A 21,349-nucleotide genomic window follows, 5' to 3' on the forward strand; every position below is an offset into this window, starting at 1 on the left:
TGCCCCAGTTAACACGGCTAAACAATGACTGTGAATCCGCAGGGAGACATCTCAATTATCTGCAATTTTGCCTGTTTCAGTTAGAAAAAAGACTGTGTTGTTCTTGTTTTGCAAATTTTTTGCAGTTAAAATTCTTTCTCGGGTGAATCAAGTTCATGTCCCTCGGGTAGTCCGCGTTCCCCATCTGGTTTGAACTAGAAGATATTTCCTATGAATAAGCCCAGCTCAGGGTTTGTCACTGTGAAGTGCATAGGTGTGTAGTCCTTATCCAAATACCAGGCTGGCCAGTCGTCGGCCATCCAGCCAGCCAGCGAGCCAGTCTTCTTCTCCCCTGGATAGGCCATCAGATGAAGAAGGGCATCTGTGCAGTTCTGGGTTTTGTTGTCTAGGGAATCTTCTTTGGGATGTGTATCAAATACCGCAGGTATGCATTCAAGGCAAAAAAGCCAATGGCCAAACCACAGAGCTCAGATGAAGGTGTTTCTTTAAATACAACCAGCTACGCAGAGAGCTCTTTTTTCCCCAATAAATCCTTGACTAGTCTAAGGATATATATCACTCATACTAAAACCAGAATTTTATAAAACATGGCTTTTAAAGAATCAAGTCATTCACACACCAGGAAGCAAATAAAACGGTAAGAGGGTGTTTGTGTTTCGCTTGTTGTTAGCACAAGGATCTAGTAGTATTGGAATCCATTTGTTCTTCCTGGCAATCATTCCTTCGGCTGGCAATAAGAAAAGTAATTGAATATTGATCATGTTCACAATTATGCAAATCATGCGCGAGCCAAGTCCGGAAGACTGGGGTCTCCTCAGAGACAAAGGTCAGGCTGCGATTTGGCTCACTGAATCACTGGAAGGGACCACAGGCAGCATAGAGATTTCCTCTTTTACTTCCATGTGCAAAGGAACTGAGGCCAAAGGAACCTATCCACTGCTCTCCATCTCTGTAGCTGTAAAAGGAACATGATTTCCTGACTCCTGACTTCCATGTCCCTGTGGGGCCTGAGAACAGATTACACATGGATTCAGATCTGTGACGTCTGGAAGAGGCATCTGCTTGGGTGGGTGGGAAAAGCGAAGACCACACCTTCTACATGTCAGAACTGGAGAAAACGGTGAGGAATTATTGTCAACTAGAGGAGACAAAGCAAACCCTTTGTTCTTTAAGGATTTTGTTGCGTTTCCTTAAGCTGCCTATTTCCTCCTTATAGTCAACCATGAATCAGGCTTAGTTAACTGAGCCTTGAGAGCCTGGCTCTTAGAACATTCCAGAATGTTTTCTTCTTCTCCAGACATATCTCCTAAACTGTTCTCAAGGAACATTTGCTCCATCACTTGGAGAAGTCAACTTCAGAGGGAGATGAGACTGTTGCTTATTGGCCTGAGCTACACCACAGACCTGGCCCTGTCTGCACACACATAATTTATAGGACGGGTTATCATGTAGAACCAGGACTCAGCTAGGAATTATCTATTTTATAATCATTTCTGCAATCTATCTGACTGCTGGGGAAATTACTATCTGCTTTTGACTCTATAAAGCAATCAAATACTCAAGCCCCTTAGTATGTGTATAAGTTTTTTAATTAATTTATTTTATGTGCATGGGTATATTGTCTGCACACATGTCTGTGTGCTATGTGTGTGCTTCATGCCTGTGGAGGCCAGAAGACTGAGGCAGATCCTCTGGAGTTATAGCCAGTGTGAACTCACCATGTGGGTGCTGGAAATAGAACCCAGATTCTCTGGAAGAGCAACCAGTGCTCTTAACCACTGAGTCATCTCTCCAGCCCTTTTATTGTATGTATTAATGTATGGATCGTGTATTTTATATACATATTGTATGTATATGCCTTCACCTATATATTCTACTTTCTTAATTTCTAGATCCCTGACACTATTTTTAAATTTTTTCTATATTAATGCAGATTCCACCAAAAAAAAGCTGTCAAGTTGGTTTTGAAATAATAATAATAAAGATCTCCAAAACCCTTGGGAGAGGACCCATGTACACAGCTACATTGTTTTCCTGTCTAGGAAAAGCATAGGGCATGACTCCTGAGCAGCAGACACTTATGGGAAAATCAACCATGTTTTGAATTAACTGTATTTCTAAATCTCCATGATTTAGCCGGAGGAAACAATCATGAAGGAGCACAATGATAAAGCTATGAATATATTCATAAAGGTAAAATGTATATTAGCAAAAAATTAGAACCAACTTATGTAGCCATTAAAAGGGGATTAATTCCATAGATCACATTAGACTCTCACAATTGGGCTACTGCGAGTCCACTAGAAGTGATTTTCAGGAGCATCTTTCACGCGGCGGGATAGTTCACAATTCACCGGCGAGTGGGTAGCGTGGATCACATGAGATGGCATGTGATGAGACTTAGTAGAAAACACATTCATCCCTTGCTGAGACATTCCTAAAACCTCTACGATGCCAGAAACTGTCTGGTGAAAACTGAATTGTAGTCACTGTAATGAGGAAATGATAATGCTTCCTCCTAATATGAGACACACAGATCATGTTGACCAATGGAGAACCATGAATTAAGTAACAAACAAGTGTGTGTTTGTAATATACACTACCTTTAAGGAACGACAAAACCAGCAAACAAAATGTAAGCGAGAAGGCTATTCACTAAGATAGACTTGAGGGAGGGAATGGGCAAGATGTGACACCATTCTTTTAAGAGAGTGTTTCTCAATCTCCCTAACGCTGTGACCCTTTAATACAGTTCCTCATGTTGAGGTGACCCCACCAACCATCAAACTGCTTTTGTTGTTACTTCATAACTGTAATTTTGTTACTGTAATATATCTGATATGCAGGATGTCAGATAAACAACCCCTGTGAAAGGGGCATTTGACTCCCAAAGGGGTTGTAACCCCCTGTTTGAGAACCACTGCTTTAAAAGGTCAAGATGGACAATCAAAGAAGGAACGACAGCCACAATGTTTGGAGCACCATGTCCTCACACACTCACTTAAAATCACAGCAAGAGTTTTATTTCAAGGCAAAATAAACCACAAGCACACTGAAAGGAAACTGAAAGGAAACTGAAAGGAAATGGCCCCCAAAGGTAGTAGCACTCATGGGAGGTGCAGCCTTGTTGGAGTAGGTGTGGTCTCATTGGAGAAGGTCTGTCACTGTGGAAGCAGGCTTTGAGGTCTCATCATATGCTCAATCCACACCCAGGGAGTCAGTCTACTTCCTGTTACCTGCAAGATGCAGGACTCTCAGTTACTTCTCCAGCACCACGTCTGCCTATATTCTGCCTTGTCCCACCGTGATGATAATGGACGGAACCTCAGAACTGTAAGCCAACCCAATTAAATGTTTTTCTTTATAAGAGTTGTCATGGTCATGGTGTCTCTTCACAGCAATAGAAACCCTAACTAAAACACACACCTTTGTGCTCATAAAATATCAGGAAGAGAAATAAGAGGGCTCTGTACCAGAGACAGCCCCCAACAAAACAGGACGACTCTTCTCAATAGAAGCCCAAGACTCCCATGTTCTATGTGATGATGTCTCATTGAAATCTGCTGTTCCCAGGGAGACCTCATGTTGGTTTGAAATGGTAATGTTGGAGGGCCACTGTGCATAGTATTTTGAATAGAAAAGTTAGGACTTTTTTAAAAAAGAGATATAATATTTCAGGAGCCACCTGAATGAGTGAGCGGATTAGCAGGACTACAGGGTAAGTCAGTCTGGAGACAATACCTGAGTCTCAAAGGCTTGGAAACCAAGTGGATGTGTCTGTTTCCATCCCTTGCTCCATGGGCTCCATCAAACCACGATGGCACACTCCAGCCCCAGCCTTATTTGACTAAAGCACCCTCCTGCCCTGTGTGATGCAAGACTGTGAACATCTTCCTCTCAAGGTCATGAGCAGGCTTGCTCTTCCCTCACCTCTGTCGCACAGGTCATTGCTCTGACCAGAGAGAAGGACAAAACTTACAAGAGTAGAAATGAAGTGAGCTGGGCAAGGGTTCTGCCTGACCGAGGTTTGTGTATACGTGTGTGCATATGTTTGTGTGTTTATGTGTAAGTGTGTTGTGTTGTGTGTGTCTGAGTGTACACCCTTCATCAAGGAAGCTTCTCTTTGCAACAAATGGAGAGACCATTATAGAAAACTACAACCAATCAAAATGCAAAGTTGTGGAGCACAGTCCCAGTGGATGCATTTACAAAACAGTCCTATACCTAAGGCCCAGAGAACATTGAGGAAGAGGGGGCAGAAAGACTGCAAGAGCCAGAGGATCAGGGAGTTTGCTATGAGATCATGTCTCCTAGCAATATCAGAAGCTACACCCATAAAGTCTCACCAGCATGGCCACCCAAACAGAAGCTGACCAATGAGATTACCAATGGTCATACCAAAGTAGATGGGGAAAAGTCCATGAGGCTGAGCCTACACCAAGTATTACAGGCAACCAAGGAATGCTAGGAGTGGGAGAGGTACTTTTCCCCAGGGAAGAGCACACCAATTGGTTTTTCAGTTCAAATGGTCAGACTTGAAAGCATACATATGAGTCACCTTCACTGGACTGAGCAGGTTATATTTCATAATATATCTGTCTATGTGCATACAGTAGCAATTAATGAAAAAGAGGCCATGGATTTGAAGGAGAGTAGGGAGAGGCATATCATATTGGAGGGTTTGGGGGGGAAGAAAGGGAAAGAAGAAATGTTATGATCTATTATAATCTTAAAAATAAAATAAATAATTCTGAATAAAAGAACCCCTTATCCTTTTCCCATACTATGGTTTTTTGTGCTGTTCAATAAATAACAGCAGAGCTTTTTGTTAAGGATAGACAGAGGGGGGTGTACAGACTCAGAGGCAACAACAAGATATACAGACACAGCTCACAGGCAACAGAGATGGACAGATTAGATACACATACAACAGATTACAAACACACTAGTAACTACAGACCACAGACGGTGAAAACAGAGAGAAGTGGAGAATTCAAATTTGACCTCACTCTTGGACAAATTGAAAAAAAATTCATACAATATATTTTGTATGTTTGTTTTTATGTTTATATAATACATATCAAATATACAGTAGTATATATCAAATATATAGTACACACACACACATATGTGTGTGTGTGTTGCATTTCCTCTCTCCCACTCTTCCCAGATCTTCCTCCCCACCTCTCTATCCCCACCAAATTTCTGTTTTTCCTCTCTCTCTCAATAGCCCTCCAAAAAAGACAAAACAAAGCACAGACAGTACAATAAGCAAACAAAAATAATGAAACAAAAATTATCAAAAGAAAAACAAACACGCAAATACCAAGTAGTCATAAAAAAGGTCCCCATTTTGTTTTGGCCAATTACTCTGGCTTTGCAGACTCCTCTGGAGTATGGTTGATTTACCCAGTGACATTCCATCGGAGAAAATTGACTTTTTCTTTCCCAGCAGGTATTAATTGCAGATAGCTTCTTAATTAGGGGTGGGACTCTGTGTCCACTTTCCACATCTTTTGCTTGTTGTCACAGTCTCTGTGAGTTCTATGCTCCAAAGTCCTGCTGTGTCTCCTAGCAGCCATCCATCACCCGGTCTTTATAATCCTTCTGGCTCCCATCCTGCATAGACTTATTCTTACATCCTACATAGGTAGATGCACACATGTATCTGGGTGCATGATGTATAAAATCGCTCCAGTGCCTTTATATTTGGGGAAATAACTTCCCTGTTTTAAATAATTTTTATCTTAAGTAAATTTAAGATTTAAGGTATAAACCTAAAAATTGCATTAAATGTTAATTTGAATGGAAATTTAATTTAAAACATAATTTAAGAATATAGAATTCATAACATTCATAGCAGTAGAGACACCTTGTTACTTTAGATTGACTGGTGACAACACTATTGGATTGAGTGAACTATTACCATAAGTGATTTTCCCACAAAGCTGTTATTTAAATTGACGAGACTTTCATAAAAGAAAAATGGATTGTGAGTGACTCAGGTTTTGAATTGAATTCAAAGTCATAAAGATCAGGCCATGGCTATATTCAAAAGTGTTGGCATCAGAGAATTTCATCTGAAGCTCTGGTCTGGGACTCACTCTGATGACACTACCTCCTTCTGAACAGAATTCCACCTCCTTGGCTCCCTGGCCTGGGCGGCCTAGGTGAATTATCTCAGTTTAACATGAGGTACATATCCCCTTCATTAAATGCAGCTAGCTCCAAGCTGGAGCGCCCACACTGGCTAGAGGATTAAATTCAAAGTCAGACCAGCTGTGTATGCAGTAAACTTCAAGGGCCTGAGAAGAGCCAGGAGGCCTCCTGCAAAACCTGTGGGCTGCTTATGCAAAGTCCTCAGTGCAATACCCAAATGAATGATGCTAGAACATTCTACCCACTGGGCACACCTTCACCTTCATGTAGGAGAATTCCTTAATCGCCCAGCTGAGTATGGACTTAGTCCAGGTGTTGGGCCCCAGTACCTGCTGGTGAGGCCTGCTCCCTGCTCTGTATGACTCTCCTGAGTTGTACCTTAGGCCCCTAAATTTCCTCATCATCTCAGGTCAATTCCTGGACTCTGGGGCTATGCTTCTGTGCTAAGGGACTGTCTCAAAATCCAAAACAGTCTCCAGAGAGGGCTCTCTAATTCCGTGGAGGTGTTTCTCAATGTATTCGTTTGACTATAGGGATAAGCTTTAGATAATAATAGAGACGCCAGTATCAATACCCAAGGTCGAGTGTGTTTCATCAGATGTGGTCTGATGGCCCTGACATATTAATACTGTGTAATATTTCTTCTCAGAACTCCTTAATCTATATGATAGTAGCTAGTCTCTTAGGAGATGATGAGACCACAGTCCCTAAAGCTCATATAGATGATTGGGAGAGGCCTACGAGCACTTTTTGGTGCTTGGGACAGAGCGTCCCCAGCATCTGAAGAACCATCCACAAGCTGAGTTCCCAGAGTCTAGCTCTCATCTATGGCCCTCATGCAGTCTCCTATGCCCTGGTACCCTGTGTTGAACACCTTCCTGTAGCCAGGGCTTTGCAGGGACTCTCCCCATGATCAGAGCAACTTGCTGCATCCTGGGCTACTCACAAATACACGGGATATCACAGAACACACAAAATGACCATGACTTTTTTCTGCCAGCTTTCTTGTTCTATTAAACCCTTGGCTGCTAGCACAGGGTTCTAAGGGTCACGGGGGCTCTGTGTTCATAGGCCACATGAGCTAAGCCACTCTTTCAATAGTCCCAGTTAAACACCTCAACGGATGTGCTAACTGAAATTGCCAACTCAAACTCAATGTGCTGTACATCCTTTATAAAATGAGGATGCTACCACAGCTTCTTAAATGTGACTATAGCTTCCCTTTCCAGTTTGTTTTAGTCTCTCAATACCTAAGAAACCATTCAGGATTTGACCATGAATTCACTCTCATTTTATTATTCAAACGTAAAACCAGCACCACCATTTTAAAGAGTAATAGGAGGCCAGCTTTCCATATACTTCCCCATTAGATCACCCAGCAGCCATTTTTAATCTGCATCAAAACCGCACTGAAGGTTCTCAATGGACATTTGGTTGATTCTAAGGACTCATCTTAAATTATATTCCAGAGCCCCTAACTAGACATTCTTAGAAAGAACCAAGTAGAAATCACACTCTGCTCAGGGTTCTCTGGACACTTGCTCAGAACAGCCAGCATCTTTTGTCTGCCCTCTCTTCCGCTACCAGTACAACCTGCTGCAGTGGAGCAGGGCAAATCTGGTGTCAACACCTTCCCTCTGGGGTCTGGAGAGATCCTCTGCTGTGCGTTCTAGCCTCAGTTATGTCAAGACATACATTTGGGTGGCATCTACTCTATGGGGACTCTGTGGAGGTAGAACGGCAGAGAAGGAATCTGCAGTTCCTGCCCTGGAAGCTCCCCACACACGGCACAGATGCGGCAATGTGTCTGCCTTACGTGGTTCCTTTAGAATTCTACAGTTCTATTGAGGAGTAATTGTGAGAACTGGAACACACTCAAGGTACATGGTGTGACGCTGTGTCACCCATGCCTATTGTGTGGAATTACAGCCACAACTATGATAATTAGCACATCTGTCACCTCACCTGGGACCTTCCTGGGCATGTGCGCTATGAAAATACAAAAGTCCCCTCTCTTAGATTTGACCCATGCAGACCTGCATTGTCAGCCTCCGTTACAGCAATGAGTATGAGACTCCAGGCACAGACTTACACCCTCTGACCAGTAAGCATCCCCCATTCTTCTAACTCCACCCTGATGGCCACCATTCCACTCTCGACTCTGTTATGGCTTAGACCTGGAATATCCCCCAGCTCACGCACTGATGACTTGGGTCCTAGTGCAGCAGTGTTCTACGTAAGGCCTTGGAGAACCGATGGGTGGAGGTTCTGACCTCGTGGATACATTCATAGCTAAATGGGCTGTTGGGAGGTCATGGAATTTTCAGGATGAACTAGGTCACTGGGGTCACGTCACTGAAGGGTCCATCTTACCCTAGACTGGGCCCCTTCCTCTCTAACGCTGTTCCATCGATGCCATGAGGTGAGCAGCCTTCCAAGTACCATTGAGTCCTGTTGTGGTGGTATATCTCACCAAGAAACAACATGGCCATCTGACCTCTGAAGCCATGGACCCCAATAAATGTTCTACTTTTAGGTCAATCTCAGGTGTTCTGGCACAGTCATACAAAGTCGGCTCAGGAACATGTGGTATTTCTTTTCCATGACTGACTTGTTTAGCTGAATAAATTGTCTCTAGTTCCATCCAGGATGTTATAAAAGACAGGATTTGATCTTACCTATGCTGAATGGTTCTCTCTCTCTCTCTCTCTCTCTCTCTCTCTCTCTCTCTCTCTCTCTCCCTCCCTCCCTCCCTCCCTCCTCCCTCCACGTTAGACTGGGGAGTGCCCTGATCTTCTTCAGGCAAACACAGCAGCTGAGCTGAACAAGCTTCACTAGAATCCAGCCTTCCCCTCTATCACCTAAAGACCCGGGATCACCAAATCCTAAGAACTGCTCCACAGGATGGGGCATAGGGCCTCCGTGTCAAGGCAGCTTGACAGTTTTAGTGATTAGAACAAAGACCGAGAAATGGTAGGGCTCAGAGGCGCCCATGTCTGATTTTGGGATACACTTCCCTGTGACTGATGATCAGCCAGCTTCTGTGCTTTATTACAACTCTGTTGGTTGGACATCATTCTAGGGGTGGGGGGAAGCAGATGTGCACGGGACAGTCCTTAGTCTAAGGAACATATGCAGTGGATGGGCATGATGAATATCATCAATATGTTGTTCTAGAAATCTGAGCCCCAAATCGTGACGTTTGATGTCCAAGTAGATTCGATAGATTCTAGATGGGTTTGCTTTGAATCATACGCTGAGAATCTTCAGGTATGGAAGGAGAAAGATGGATGGATTATTTTCATTGTCTTTAACATTTGCTATGTCTTTAAGGTGTAGCCATAAAAATATTTTTACCTCTGTCTCTCAGAACAATTTTTCTTTTAGAGAGAAAACTTCTCTCTCTCTCTCTCTCTCTCTCTCTCTCTCTCTCTCTCTCTCTCTCTCTCGGTATATGTATATCTATTTATGTGTTTATGTTTATCTTCCTCCCTCCCCCTTTTGTGCATACACACACACACACACACACACACACAGAGAGAGAGAGAGAGAGAGAGAGAGAGAGAGAGAGAGAAAGTAGGCAGAGACAAGGGAGATGCCATGTAGCCGCAAAAGGGGAAGATACCAGAAACTTGGCTGTAGGCCCCACAGTCTCATGGTGACACATAGATTAATAGAAATGGGTTAATTTAAGATGTAAGAGCTACCTAGGAATACAGCTGAGTCATGGTTAAACCGTGTTGTAGTTAATATAGTTTCTGTGTGATTATTCAGGTCTGGGCAGCCGGGAAACCAAAACACTATCTGTTTATAATTTTCCTTTTGGTTTCTAGAAATCTCTCAGTGAGCACGTCTAAAGAAGATTCAAGATTCAGTTCTCCTTGAATCATGCCATTTCTGCCTACATACTTAAAAGCCTTCCCATTCTGAGATAGTTACATACCACTCTGACCACTGTTCCCTGTTTGGTGCAGCCACCAAACAGGTGATTGTATCTATTTCTCTGCACCAATGACAAGGGAAGAAATATTTAGTTCAGATTTTAGAAAACCAGTCATTTATCCTGTTTGCCTTTGGAGCTCCAAAAACACCATCCACGCGCTACACTACAAGGATTCTCCTGTACCTGATGCACAGGGTTACCATTTGCCAGCCTACGTCAGTAGCTCACTTATTTCTAGGCTCAGAGCCTGAGTTCTGGGTCTAATCAAGATAGCTTAGGCGGAGAGGAGGGACCAATAATTCAGTGATGGGCTATTCTCATCCCAAGGTCATTCCACAGACAGAGAGATCTGAAAGCCCCAATCGTTCAATGTTTCTATCACTGTTAATGAGATGGAACAATCAGGGGGAAAGAAAGACAATGAATACACTTCCACAGAAACATGGGACCCGGGGGAGGAGGGGCTCTCCTGTCTGTCATCACATGAGGAGAGAAACCATATCCAAAGCCCATATTTATAAACACAAACGCAGCATCGAGAGTAGCAAACAAGAGGTAGACCAGACTGGGCTCTGGGTGCTGTTACCACTGCTTTGTTCCATGTGGAATGGCTTTCTAGCATAGTCCATGGCAAGTCATGTAGGCTGTTAACTCCTTAAGGTTAGAATACCCGTCATCTTCTCTTCCCATTGAAGTTTCTTGTGGTTTATATAAAACCATGAGATGCAGCCAAGAGAAAACAAAATTCAAGAGCTGCCAGGGGCATCCACACACAGGTAGGAGAGAAGGGCAGCAGCCCAAGGTGACAAAGAGGCATGGGGCAGAATGTAGCTTAAAATTACACTTCACCCAGCTTCCTAAACTCTCCTGCTTAAGCAGGGGTGGCTCCTCTAGTCTCTCGTCTCCTCCAAGAGGGTCTCAGACCAGCGACGGACACAAGACTCTCTGCAGACACCTGAGAGGTAAGGTTGGGGCCCCAAAGGGACTGTGGGAAGCTGTCGAGGCTACTCATAACATAAATGATATGATTTAATCATATAATAAATGATATGATTCTTCGATTTCCAGAGAGTCCTGGCACCTGCTACAGTATTTGCCAAGGGGATGCATCAAGTCTTCAGGAGGAACACGAAAGGGAAATGCGTTCCAAGTGGAGATGCCGAGCTTCTGCTGATGTCTCGGTCTTGGGTGCACCCAGCTGCTTGATGTTCCTGAGATCTGAAGACCATGCCTCTCAAGCTGAGCTGAGCAGCAAAGTGATGCTGAGTTTGGAGGGCTTTATGCACACCCCGGGATGTCAAGGATCACAGGGTTTCCTTCCAAAGTGGCAACCTCTGACACAGAAGACAGAGGTCACCTGCTATCCTGCACTGAAATTCTCTCCAGGGCCACTGCTTTGGGTATTGTGGAAGAGCTTATTATGAATTACTAGGAGTTTCTCTGATAAATTTTCTCTGTTATGCAATGGCATCATCTATTCTGAACATACTTCCTAAATAGGATTCAGAGCGCAACAATCAGACATAGCATTATCAATAAGAAAATGGACAACGCTACAGCCCATACCTATCCTGAGACCTGACTGTTAAATTACCCAGGGGCCATAATGTTCCTGAGCAAATAGATGAGGGAAAACAGTAGTCACGCCAGCTGACTGTCTGCATCTCGGATACTGGATATTATTTATAAAAAGAAAGGAACTAAAAAATCAGGGCTCATTTGTGCATTTGTGTCGTTCAGCAAAACGCAGAATCACGCCAGCCTCAGACACCAGATGGTGAGCGCAATTCCTCCTCACTCTCGCTTCCTCTTATCGCATTTAATCTGTGGCTCCGACTAATTCTAAGCGTAACATTTACAGGATTGCCTCGGTGCTTAGTAGGCTCAGGTATCCTAGCTATACCCATGGTCCCAGAAATTCGCAGCTGTGAGCAGGCAGGACTGGGCCAGGCACTGTGGAGGTACACAGGTTAGAAAAAAGGTGCTGAAAACCCCGTGCTGAGCTCAGTGTGCCGTACACACGATACTCCCATAGGTGCTGCTGGAAGAGAGGGAAGCGACGTGTAGTCGATTCGCCACACAGAGGTGTGGGATGAATCCATGCGGCAAGGTGTATCCGTGATGGGGAGCACCCAGAAAAACTGACCTGGAGCACGGAGACTATGCCAGCCAGCAGGAGATCTCTTCCTAGACCACTGTTCCCTACTGGGTGTGCAAACACTAACCTCTGCTCAAGTAGTGTGTGCACAGGGTTCTGTGCATCCTCAAGGCTCTTTACAATACAAACTGTCCTATCTATCTATCTATCTATCTATCTATCTATCTATCTATCTATCTATCTATCTATCTATCTATCTATCTCTATCTCTCCTTCCTTAGTTCTTTGATTTTGCCTTTCACCATAAAAGCCTTTAGCATACCTAGTCCATCTGGTAACTGTGGGTTAGCATGTGGCCACCAGAGAACTGGCAGTATTTAACAAGAAGCTAGGTAGGTTAGAATGACAAGCCAGTTCAAACGATGCTAACATTTTGGACATGGAAATCACTCTGTGGGAAAGGAGGAACCTGGATAAAACTGGAGGATTTATTTGATCTGACCTACACTTCAGAAACAGCTGCTGATAGCTGGCCTTCGAAAGGTCTTTATGAGCTCAAAGGCCCTTAGGAGAGAGAATCGAGAGATACCATGCCTCATCTTGGGGAACCCGTGGGATTCTGTGATGCCACCCAGGCTCACCTGAAAACTGAGAGCGGCTTGGATTTGTGCAAGGGTTCCCAGGAAAGGCATGAGTGCTAAATGTCACACGAGTTGTTTATAAAAGCGAGAGAAAAGAGCCAGCTTAGTACTTATAGGACAGACAGTGGACAGGTGACAGGGTCCCTCTGAGATGCTCATCTTTTCACTGCAGAGACAAGCTTCCTACAGAAAGGTACAAGGCCATCTCCTCTCATAACTTTTGATTTGCCATTTTCTCCTGTAATTCTCTTTTCTTTATCACATATTTTGAGTCAATTATAACATTTAACATTGGTGTTCCTCATTGGAGCATTAGCCTTCTATCAACAAAGCAAGCTGCACGAGACTCAAGTGGTTCTGTCTAAGCATTTAGCGGTGCCGTTTTTCTGTTTCTATCTCTCTTTCTCCATTTTTATTCAGCTTCATGGGGAATTGTGCCATTTTTCCCACTCTGGAAGTGTTGGTTAGTTTACCTGGTTCAACTTAAAAGGAAAGGGTCTGTTGAAGGTAAAGGGTCCTGGGATGGCTGTTTGTGCTTACTCTTGGCTCATTCAAGAGCATCCCTTTGTACCACATCCTTCAGCTTTGCTTGGGGGTCTGAGTATGTTTTGTTTGTTTAGTTTAAATTTCAGGAACCTTCAGATCAAAGTGGCAATATACATCTTTATTTCCGGGAATAATAATAATAACAAAAAAACCTAGCCTGGTCTACCTCGATTCCCTCCATCCTCAGCTTCTCCAGAGTCACGTTTCAGTATTTCCGTAGTCATCTCTCATGCATTCTTATATTACCCTTGTTACTTTCCACGCAGCGCACGTGACAACACGCTCACACCTGTTTTCTAGTTTATTAATTCTCCCTTCAGCTCCACCTATCCCACTTCACAGTCCCCCCCTCCCCCACTCTGGAGTCAAACTAGAAGACTGAGTTCATTTTTCACTATTTCATTTCATAACCATTTTATACTACCCACTCCTATACCGGGGTTCCTTTCCTTCTGAACACCTACTTAGTGTTTTCAGACACACCCAATGCCTGCACCAGTCTGTTTCCAACACTCGGGTTGATTTTTCTGCTGTTGTCTCTTTACTCCCTTGAAGTGTGTTCACCTGGTTTGCAATGCTCTCCTCTGCTTACTTCAGGTGGGAGCGGTTTGCTGGTAGAGAAAGGGCTGTGGGTTTGTTCCAGAGCACTTGAGTCCTGGCAGAGTTGAAACACTCTCACACTAACTTCACCCTACTTCTCTTCCTTACTCAGCACATGGGTGGGAGCACCAAGGTTGTATTTATGCCTCAGACATCCACTTACGGTGAATAACGTGTTCTGTCCACAGCTTCGGGTACGTAATTCATGATGTCAATCCATCCTTGGCCAGTGTTTTATAGCTCTTTCCTCGGTGGTGGGGAAACTTCTGAATGTCTAGGTTTACTTAGAGGGGGTTCATCTCCATGCCTCTACCACTCCGTGTTATAGGGCACAGGTCATACATCTATTTGCTCATGTGGTCAGAACTACACCCTCACCGCTCAAACTCAGCTCATGTTTATCCCCCACACTGTGTGTGTGTGTGTGTGTGTGTGTGTGTGTGTGTGTGTGTGCGTGTGTGTGTGTGCAGTGTGCACACATGTGTCATTGTCTGTCTCTGTCTCTCTGTGTCCCCCCATCTCTCGGTTGTTGCTGCATTGAAAGGATTTCTGCTATGTGCTCTAAAGCACCTTTCTGGGCCTTGATCAAGAAAACAGACCTTCTGCAGCAGACTAAGTTTTCTTTCCTATGTCCTGATCTCCTCCTCCAGCACAAACTTTTATACCCACCCCCACCCCAGCAGGGTCCCTCAGGTTTGCACTGAACTACAGGAACCACCCCATGTCCCTGGAAGATGGGCTGGCTGGCAGAGGCCTCAGTTCCTAGGCAACGCGGATTCCTCTGGAGTGCCTGGCTCATGTTGAGAACTTAAAAGCTGGTTATCTTCTATTCACTGCCCAAGAACGGCAGTCAAGAAAGGCCACTGTTATCCAAAGCACAGAATTAAAAGGTACACCCTTCAAGAGGGCATACAGACAGCCATCATGACCTCCTCTGTCTAGTGAGGCAGGATGGGCTGTGGGTGGGACAGAAATGCTTCCGTGTCCATTTATCAGGAAGCACCTGACTCATTATCCCATTGTTTAGAAGTCTTGGAACCCCAGGATGGATGACACCCATTCATTGAGGGTGAAGAGCAGTGGGGAGATTTTCCATTGTTCAGAGTCACTTATGGGGAAAATCTTGAATTTCTTGTACCAAAAAACCAAGCGCACAATGCTCCTAGGTACATTGCTTCTTAGTCATGCTGTATGAAGGTAGGAAAGCAGAAACGAAATAGTCTATATGTCTGAACACAATTCTCAGAGTAACATGTACTTTAGTGTGTTTGAATGATCAACGTCAGCATCATCATCATAATAAACAATAAAATCAGAAAACATTTTCACATATGATTTTAGAGATTACTCTAAAACTTAAATTTTTTCCTCTGGGCTGAAATCTCTACAAAGAACGTTACCAAAATGTAGACTTGCATGACCACCAATAGCCTCTGCATCTTTAAGTCACACACTCAAGGGCTCTTGTTGGAGAATGCTCTGGACTAAAATGCATGCTGGTTCTTTGTAGACTCTGTCTGCATGGAAGGTACTTCCTAATAGTTTGGTTTCCTTTTTAATTGGGTTACATGGTGTGAGCTAAAGAAACCTCTAGCGCATCACAGTGGATCTGACAAGCTCTCCTGGCCCATCATGATCTGTATTCTCACGTCAAACCAAAAAACTGGAAACAGACAAATCCATGAACCCGTGCACTTACAGCACCTTCCAGCATATATATGTGTGTGTGTGTGTGTGTGTGTGTGTGTGTGTGTATACCGTGCTCTTGCTAAAAGAAAACGTTAACACACATCCATCAGTAAAGTTTGAAAAGGGATATATACTCTTATTTTTCCCATGTTAAAATGACAGATTATGCCACACATAGATTTTAAAATGTCAAGACGAGTTAACGAGCGGTCAAAAAGGCAATTGAGACAGTTTGAGCATAAGGTTGATGAGTCACTGACATCGCCCCTGTCCTGAATGTGCTCACTCCTGTCAGGAGAGGTCTCTATGGGAACACACTGTAGCCACCACCTCCTGACAGCGCCAAGGGACCCAGCCTGCTATAACCCAGCCCTCAGGTTGCCCTGCACTTCCAGGGCTCACCGAGGAACCACCTCTCTGTTCTTGCCAGTGAGAGGGTGACAAACAGCGGATCCATACATATCCACCTCACTAAATACCCAGCCCCCAAGATTCAGGGCTTCATAATATAGGCCATGCAGGCAATTTGCATATTGAAGCCTTGATCTACATTTCGCATATGATTAACATGTTGGGTCCTCTAAAAAATCTGGCTTAGTCATTACAGGGACTCGCAGTGGGAGAATCCGGAGACCTCTCCATCAACTTTGCTCCCAGTCTCATTTGTTTGACAGATACTACCTTCTGAGATGATGCTAATTATTCCTTTCCTAAGAAGAAACAGCTCTCTCTGAAAGAACGAACCATTAAAATGCAAATAGGTGTTTCCCACTTCACTGGTTAGCCAGGAAGGGCTTTAACAGCTTTCTGACGGGAGGGAGAAGCTACCTCTGGCGAGTTTCTAGCCAGTCCTTTCAAGGAGGCACGCCCATCTTTGAGCCTTGTACTGCAGAGTCCTCTGACTCAGGGCCCCTTCTGTGTGATGGCATTTATAAGTTAAGGCATAGATGCCACCAACGAAATTACCAAACAACGAAAAAAGCTGATCCTAGATTCTACTCACTGCACCCGGCCAGCTCTCACTTAGACTAATTACTTAAATGATTTAAAAACCTATGAATATTCATTTGCTGGTGCTTCTGGAAAACAAAGCGCAGCTGAGCCCAGGCAGCCCCTCCTCCCTTGCTCTCCTTTGGAACAGTTTCACTTGTACAAGTGAATCAAGCCCTGGGAGGGCCTTGGAGAAGTCTGGTCAGGAAGGCAGGAGCAGCCAGTTTCACTGAGACACAGACAAGGACCTCCAGCTGAGGTGGGGGTCGCTCCTAACCGTCCAGGCTTCTCCGCTTGGACAGCTGGGGCTACTCTTACATGAGGTCCAGCCTGGCTCTCTGGAATATTTGCAAGTTGATACATCCTAGAGCGACACACACTGTGCATGTGCTGACAGAATTTGTGCTGGGGAAGTTAAACAAGAAGAGGCATGGAGAGGAACCCGTGAGTGTCTAGGATGAGATGGGGACCACCATCTAACATTCCTGGGGGTAGGGACACCAACTCTTGTCATGTAGCCCGGGGTCCTTCTTAGACACGGTACCCATTGTCCTGGGAAATCTAGATCCCTTCTTGACAACCACTCTGCCAGCCATGACCATCCCTCACCCAACCTCCAAAGCATGCTGTACTGAAACTGGAAGATTCCCTTGGGGATAGCACACCACACACAGTGCGCTATCCTCGATAGACAGGACACTGGTGTTACTAGAAAAGGCAGACGGAACTCGTTTGAACCTGCTACGGTGGTGACATAGGAGGTATACTTCATATCTTCTCTAGCACTCCAGCACAACACGCTGGAACTTTCGACAGAAAGTGGGAAAGGGGACAAAGATGCTGGCCTTGAAGCCAGAGCATAGAGACCGCTCCCAGGCTGGGAGTAACAGAAAGGCTGCAATGATAAGAAATGATGAAACTCCTAGTGCCCCGAGGACCAAAGCAATCTGAGATCCTCACAGTATCCCAGCATTCGTAAGACACAGGCTCCATCCCTTTGAAGGACATACTACTTCTCTTAATCCTGCAAAGACCAGGGACAGAGATTTATGTAAACGACCAGACTTTATCACAGGTGAATCTGTGGTGTGCAGTTAGTGATGCAAAAAGAATTTGGAAAACTTTGTCAAAACACGCCTTTGCCACCCGACTGAAGGAATCGTCGCCTACCAGTTAGAACTTTTGGATCAGCTTTGTAGTTGCTGTCTTGTGTTTTGCAAGGGAAGCTGTTCAGCTGATCTACAAGGCATTGAAGTCTTTTGATGCCCAAGGTTCCTGGACTGGGAGAGGGAATAGGGGCTGGACTCTGATCCCAAGGCAGTATCCCTCTTTAAAACACAAAATCAGAACCCAGCTTCAAGAGTCCCCGGAAACAGGGGCAAGGCGGCTACCACATTTTCTTCCTTCTTCCTCACAGCACCGAAACACTATGTAATTGTGCTTCCTCCATTCTGAAACGTGGTTTAGCAAGGAGCCAGGAGCTCCACTCTCAGATGTCTCAACTGTAGGGCTCAGCTGATATTTCTGGTAGGATGGACAGCTTCTTGTCACTAGCACATCCCCTCGGGTTCGGTCACTAGCAGTTAGGAATAATTTCACAAAGCCTCATTTAATGTCCCCTTCATCAGAACCTTTGGGTCATACTGCTAAAGCTAGCAAATGCATATCAGCATCTATGATCTGGAGAAAACTGTCTATGATGTCTAAGTACAATACAGAAAAGAAGGTATTGCCAGCGGGTCGCCATGCTGATTTCTTATCAGTGAGGAACTCCCGCCTACCACTCATGTTTCCCATCATTACCACAAAGTATACTTTCAGCTTCAAAACGGCCGAACGCAACCAGTGCAGCGGTTTTCACCAGCAATCCAACACATGAGACGCTATGGTGCTCTGCCCGCTAGAGCAGCAAGTGAGGTACTCACCTTCTGGCTCGCCACAAAGGGTGCACTGAGACTCTGTGGAGAGGAGAGAGAGAGAAGGGTTAGCCAGGACTGTGACTTCAGACTGCTCCAGCAGCCTCACACAACTGTACCCCCGCGGCCCAGAGTCCCCGAGATCTTAGCCCAGAGCTGCTCTGACCTCGCGGTTCAGCAAGTTCCATCTAAAGCCCAGACTTGCAAATGCCTTGAACATTATACTTTATTAGATAACAACCTCTTCGTCAGAGGCATAAGTGCACATCTAATAGGTTTTCATAACTGCAGCGCTCAACACTTTTAGACTACTTAGATGAAATGGGAATGGTGGTGTTACCATTCTCAATAGCTAAGCGTCTGACTACAGTCCTATTAGAGTTATAGCTGCGATGATCTTCAGATACAGAAAGTATATCATATCTCAGTATGATACGAAGACACGAAAATCCACTGATACTGACTCCTCCATAAGTAACACCATAGTTGTTGCTTCTCTAGAATGGACAGAGATGCTTAGGACCATGGTATCTGGGTATTGAATACTCTGGGAAGACACAGCACCTATAGAATAGATTTAAGTGTAGGAAGACTGATTACTGCTTACAGTCCAGAGTTAACCACACACACACACACACACACACACACACACACACACACACACCACCACCATTCCCAGAACTCTAATAAAGTCAAAGATATCCCTGGGGAGCAGGGAGAGAGTCCAAAGTTTGACTCTTTGGCTGACTATAGGGTCCACAAGGCACAATGGCATCCACTTGCCCCAGGTACACATAGGGTAAGAGGACATGGTGACCTGGGTGTATACCCAGATGGAGTTTGGAATGCACAGACATGGTAATTTCTGCATCACTCTGTCATATACATTGGGATATGCAGTCATGGTAACCTTTGTATGCATCTAGACATATATAAGAGGGTACCAAGGGCATGGTAACTTCTGTGTCCATGTAAACACAATGTTAGGGTATACAGGCATGGTGACCCCACACACTTGGAGCGTGACCTCAGCATGTATCCAGACACATACACAGAAGTACAATGACATAGTGATATCTGTGCAGGCAGATACACAGTGGGGTGCAGAATGCCCCATGGAACCCATGTGATGCAAAGGAAGCATCCCAGTGTGCAAAGTGTCTAACAACAGAAGCTAAAAGTCACATGGAAGCAGTCCACACGTGTATATGATGCCCTTAGTAGGGGCAGTGCCCCCTTTATCCTGACACAGCCAGCAGAAACTCCCACGTGAAAAGCCCAAATCAAAAACATAACCTATTTCAGCCTCAACGTCCAGCCCAGAATCCAGGAGCTAGGAGCCATCCTAGGCTGTGGCCCTGACCCGCTGATCACAAGCAGAATGAATGGCAAAGCTGTGGAAGTCTATCCTAGGTGAGCTCCGCAGAGAGGGTAAAGCGTTTGTGTGTAAGTTCCACAGCCCGAGTTCAAATCCCACAGCCCAAATAAAAGCTGGAAACAGTAGCACACATATCTTTAATCCCACAGAAATACAGGTGGGTGGTGGAGATGGGAATCGCATGGGCCAGCTAACCCGGCACACATGGCAGAGAACAGCAGGGACCTGTCTCCAGCACGGTGGAGGGGTGGGGACCCACACTAGGCATGTTCTCTGCTCACCATGTGTGTTCCTCTCTGCATTCACACTCATGCACATAAAGACTCATTCACTCATTCACACACACACACACACACACACACACACACACACGCACACTCACACAGAGCCTATGTTGCTAGCATTTTCTTTTTCAATACTCAAACTGGGGCCAAGATGCTCCCCTACAGGAAAGGGGCCCCTCAACTTGAGCACAAACAAGAACTCCATGGTGCCTAGGAACACAATGCTGTGTACACATAGTCATGCTGGGACCCAGGCCTCAGAGCACAAGGCAGCAATGTGCCCCCATAGGGTACCCACCATGGGTAACTAGGGCCTCATGCACAGAAGAGCAACACTCTCCCTGCCTTCAACCGTAACCAACCCACTCTCTGCTGTGGCCCTGAAATCAAAGCCACTGCTTTCCTGATGTGTGAACTGACCCCTAGTTCTGGCTCTATGCCATGGATGGCAATGCCCAGAATCCATGCCAGAACTGACCCCTGGTTAGGATCTTCATCTCATCCTAGCTGACACACTGTGCCAGCACACTGAGTCACTAAGGTGGCTTTCAGTGAACTCAACGGTCACTCAGAAGTCCCCAGAACCGAGGTACCAGCTCAGCCTGTGTTGTATCAATGTTCCCAGAACAAAAGTTTTGAGCGGGTGCCGTTTGAAGCTGGATTATTAGTGCATTCACATCTCAGGCTTCAAAGTGTTATTTCCAGGAAGATCACAAGGATGGGTGATGGTGCTCATTATGCCTGAGCACGTCTATGGGTGTGTTTCTCTGTGAAAGCCCACAGCTGGCCTCTGCGGCGGACTGGCACTGGCTGACAACCGACAGTGATGGGTTCGATGGTACTTTTCATCACACACATCCTCGCAATCTGATTGAAGTAAATGACTCCAAGAGTCCCTGGCTCCAATGTTCCAGATTTTCCAGTGCAGGTTTTAGGTACTGACGTGAAGGAACTATACTAGTCCATATGGAGAAGGCAGACTGGGTCAAGGCCTGTGTCTACTGTTCCTGGTCACATTCTCTGGTGAGCAACATCATGATCGCCCAGAAATATCTAGAAAAACCACACGAGCCTAGAAAATGGTGCTGACTACGTCAGATAGTTG

At 45.0% G+C, this 21,349-nt stretch overlaps 1 protein-coding gene across 1 annotated transcript in view; it reads right to left on the minus strand.

The window, feature by feature from the left end:
• Dlgap2 (DLG associated protein 2) overlaps positions 1–21,349 on the minus strand; it is a 733,863-nt gene that overhangs the window by 299,549 nt on the left and 412,965 nt on the right. Inside the window, exon 4 of the mRNA XM_048456266.3 lies at positions 18,592–18,624. Coding sequence (XP_048312223.3) covers positions 18,592–18,624 — 33 coding nt within the window. The remainder of the gene's footprint in view (positions 1–18,591; positions 18,625–21,349) is intronic.

Source organism: Myodes glareolus, chromosome 23 (genome assembly GCF_982192425.1).
Source record: "Myodes glareolus chromosome 23, mMyoGla1.1, whole genome shotgun sequence".
NCBI classification, from domain to species: domain Eukaryota; kingdom Metazoa; phylum Chordata; class Mammalia; order Rodentia; family Cricetidae; genus Myodes; species Myodes glareolus.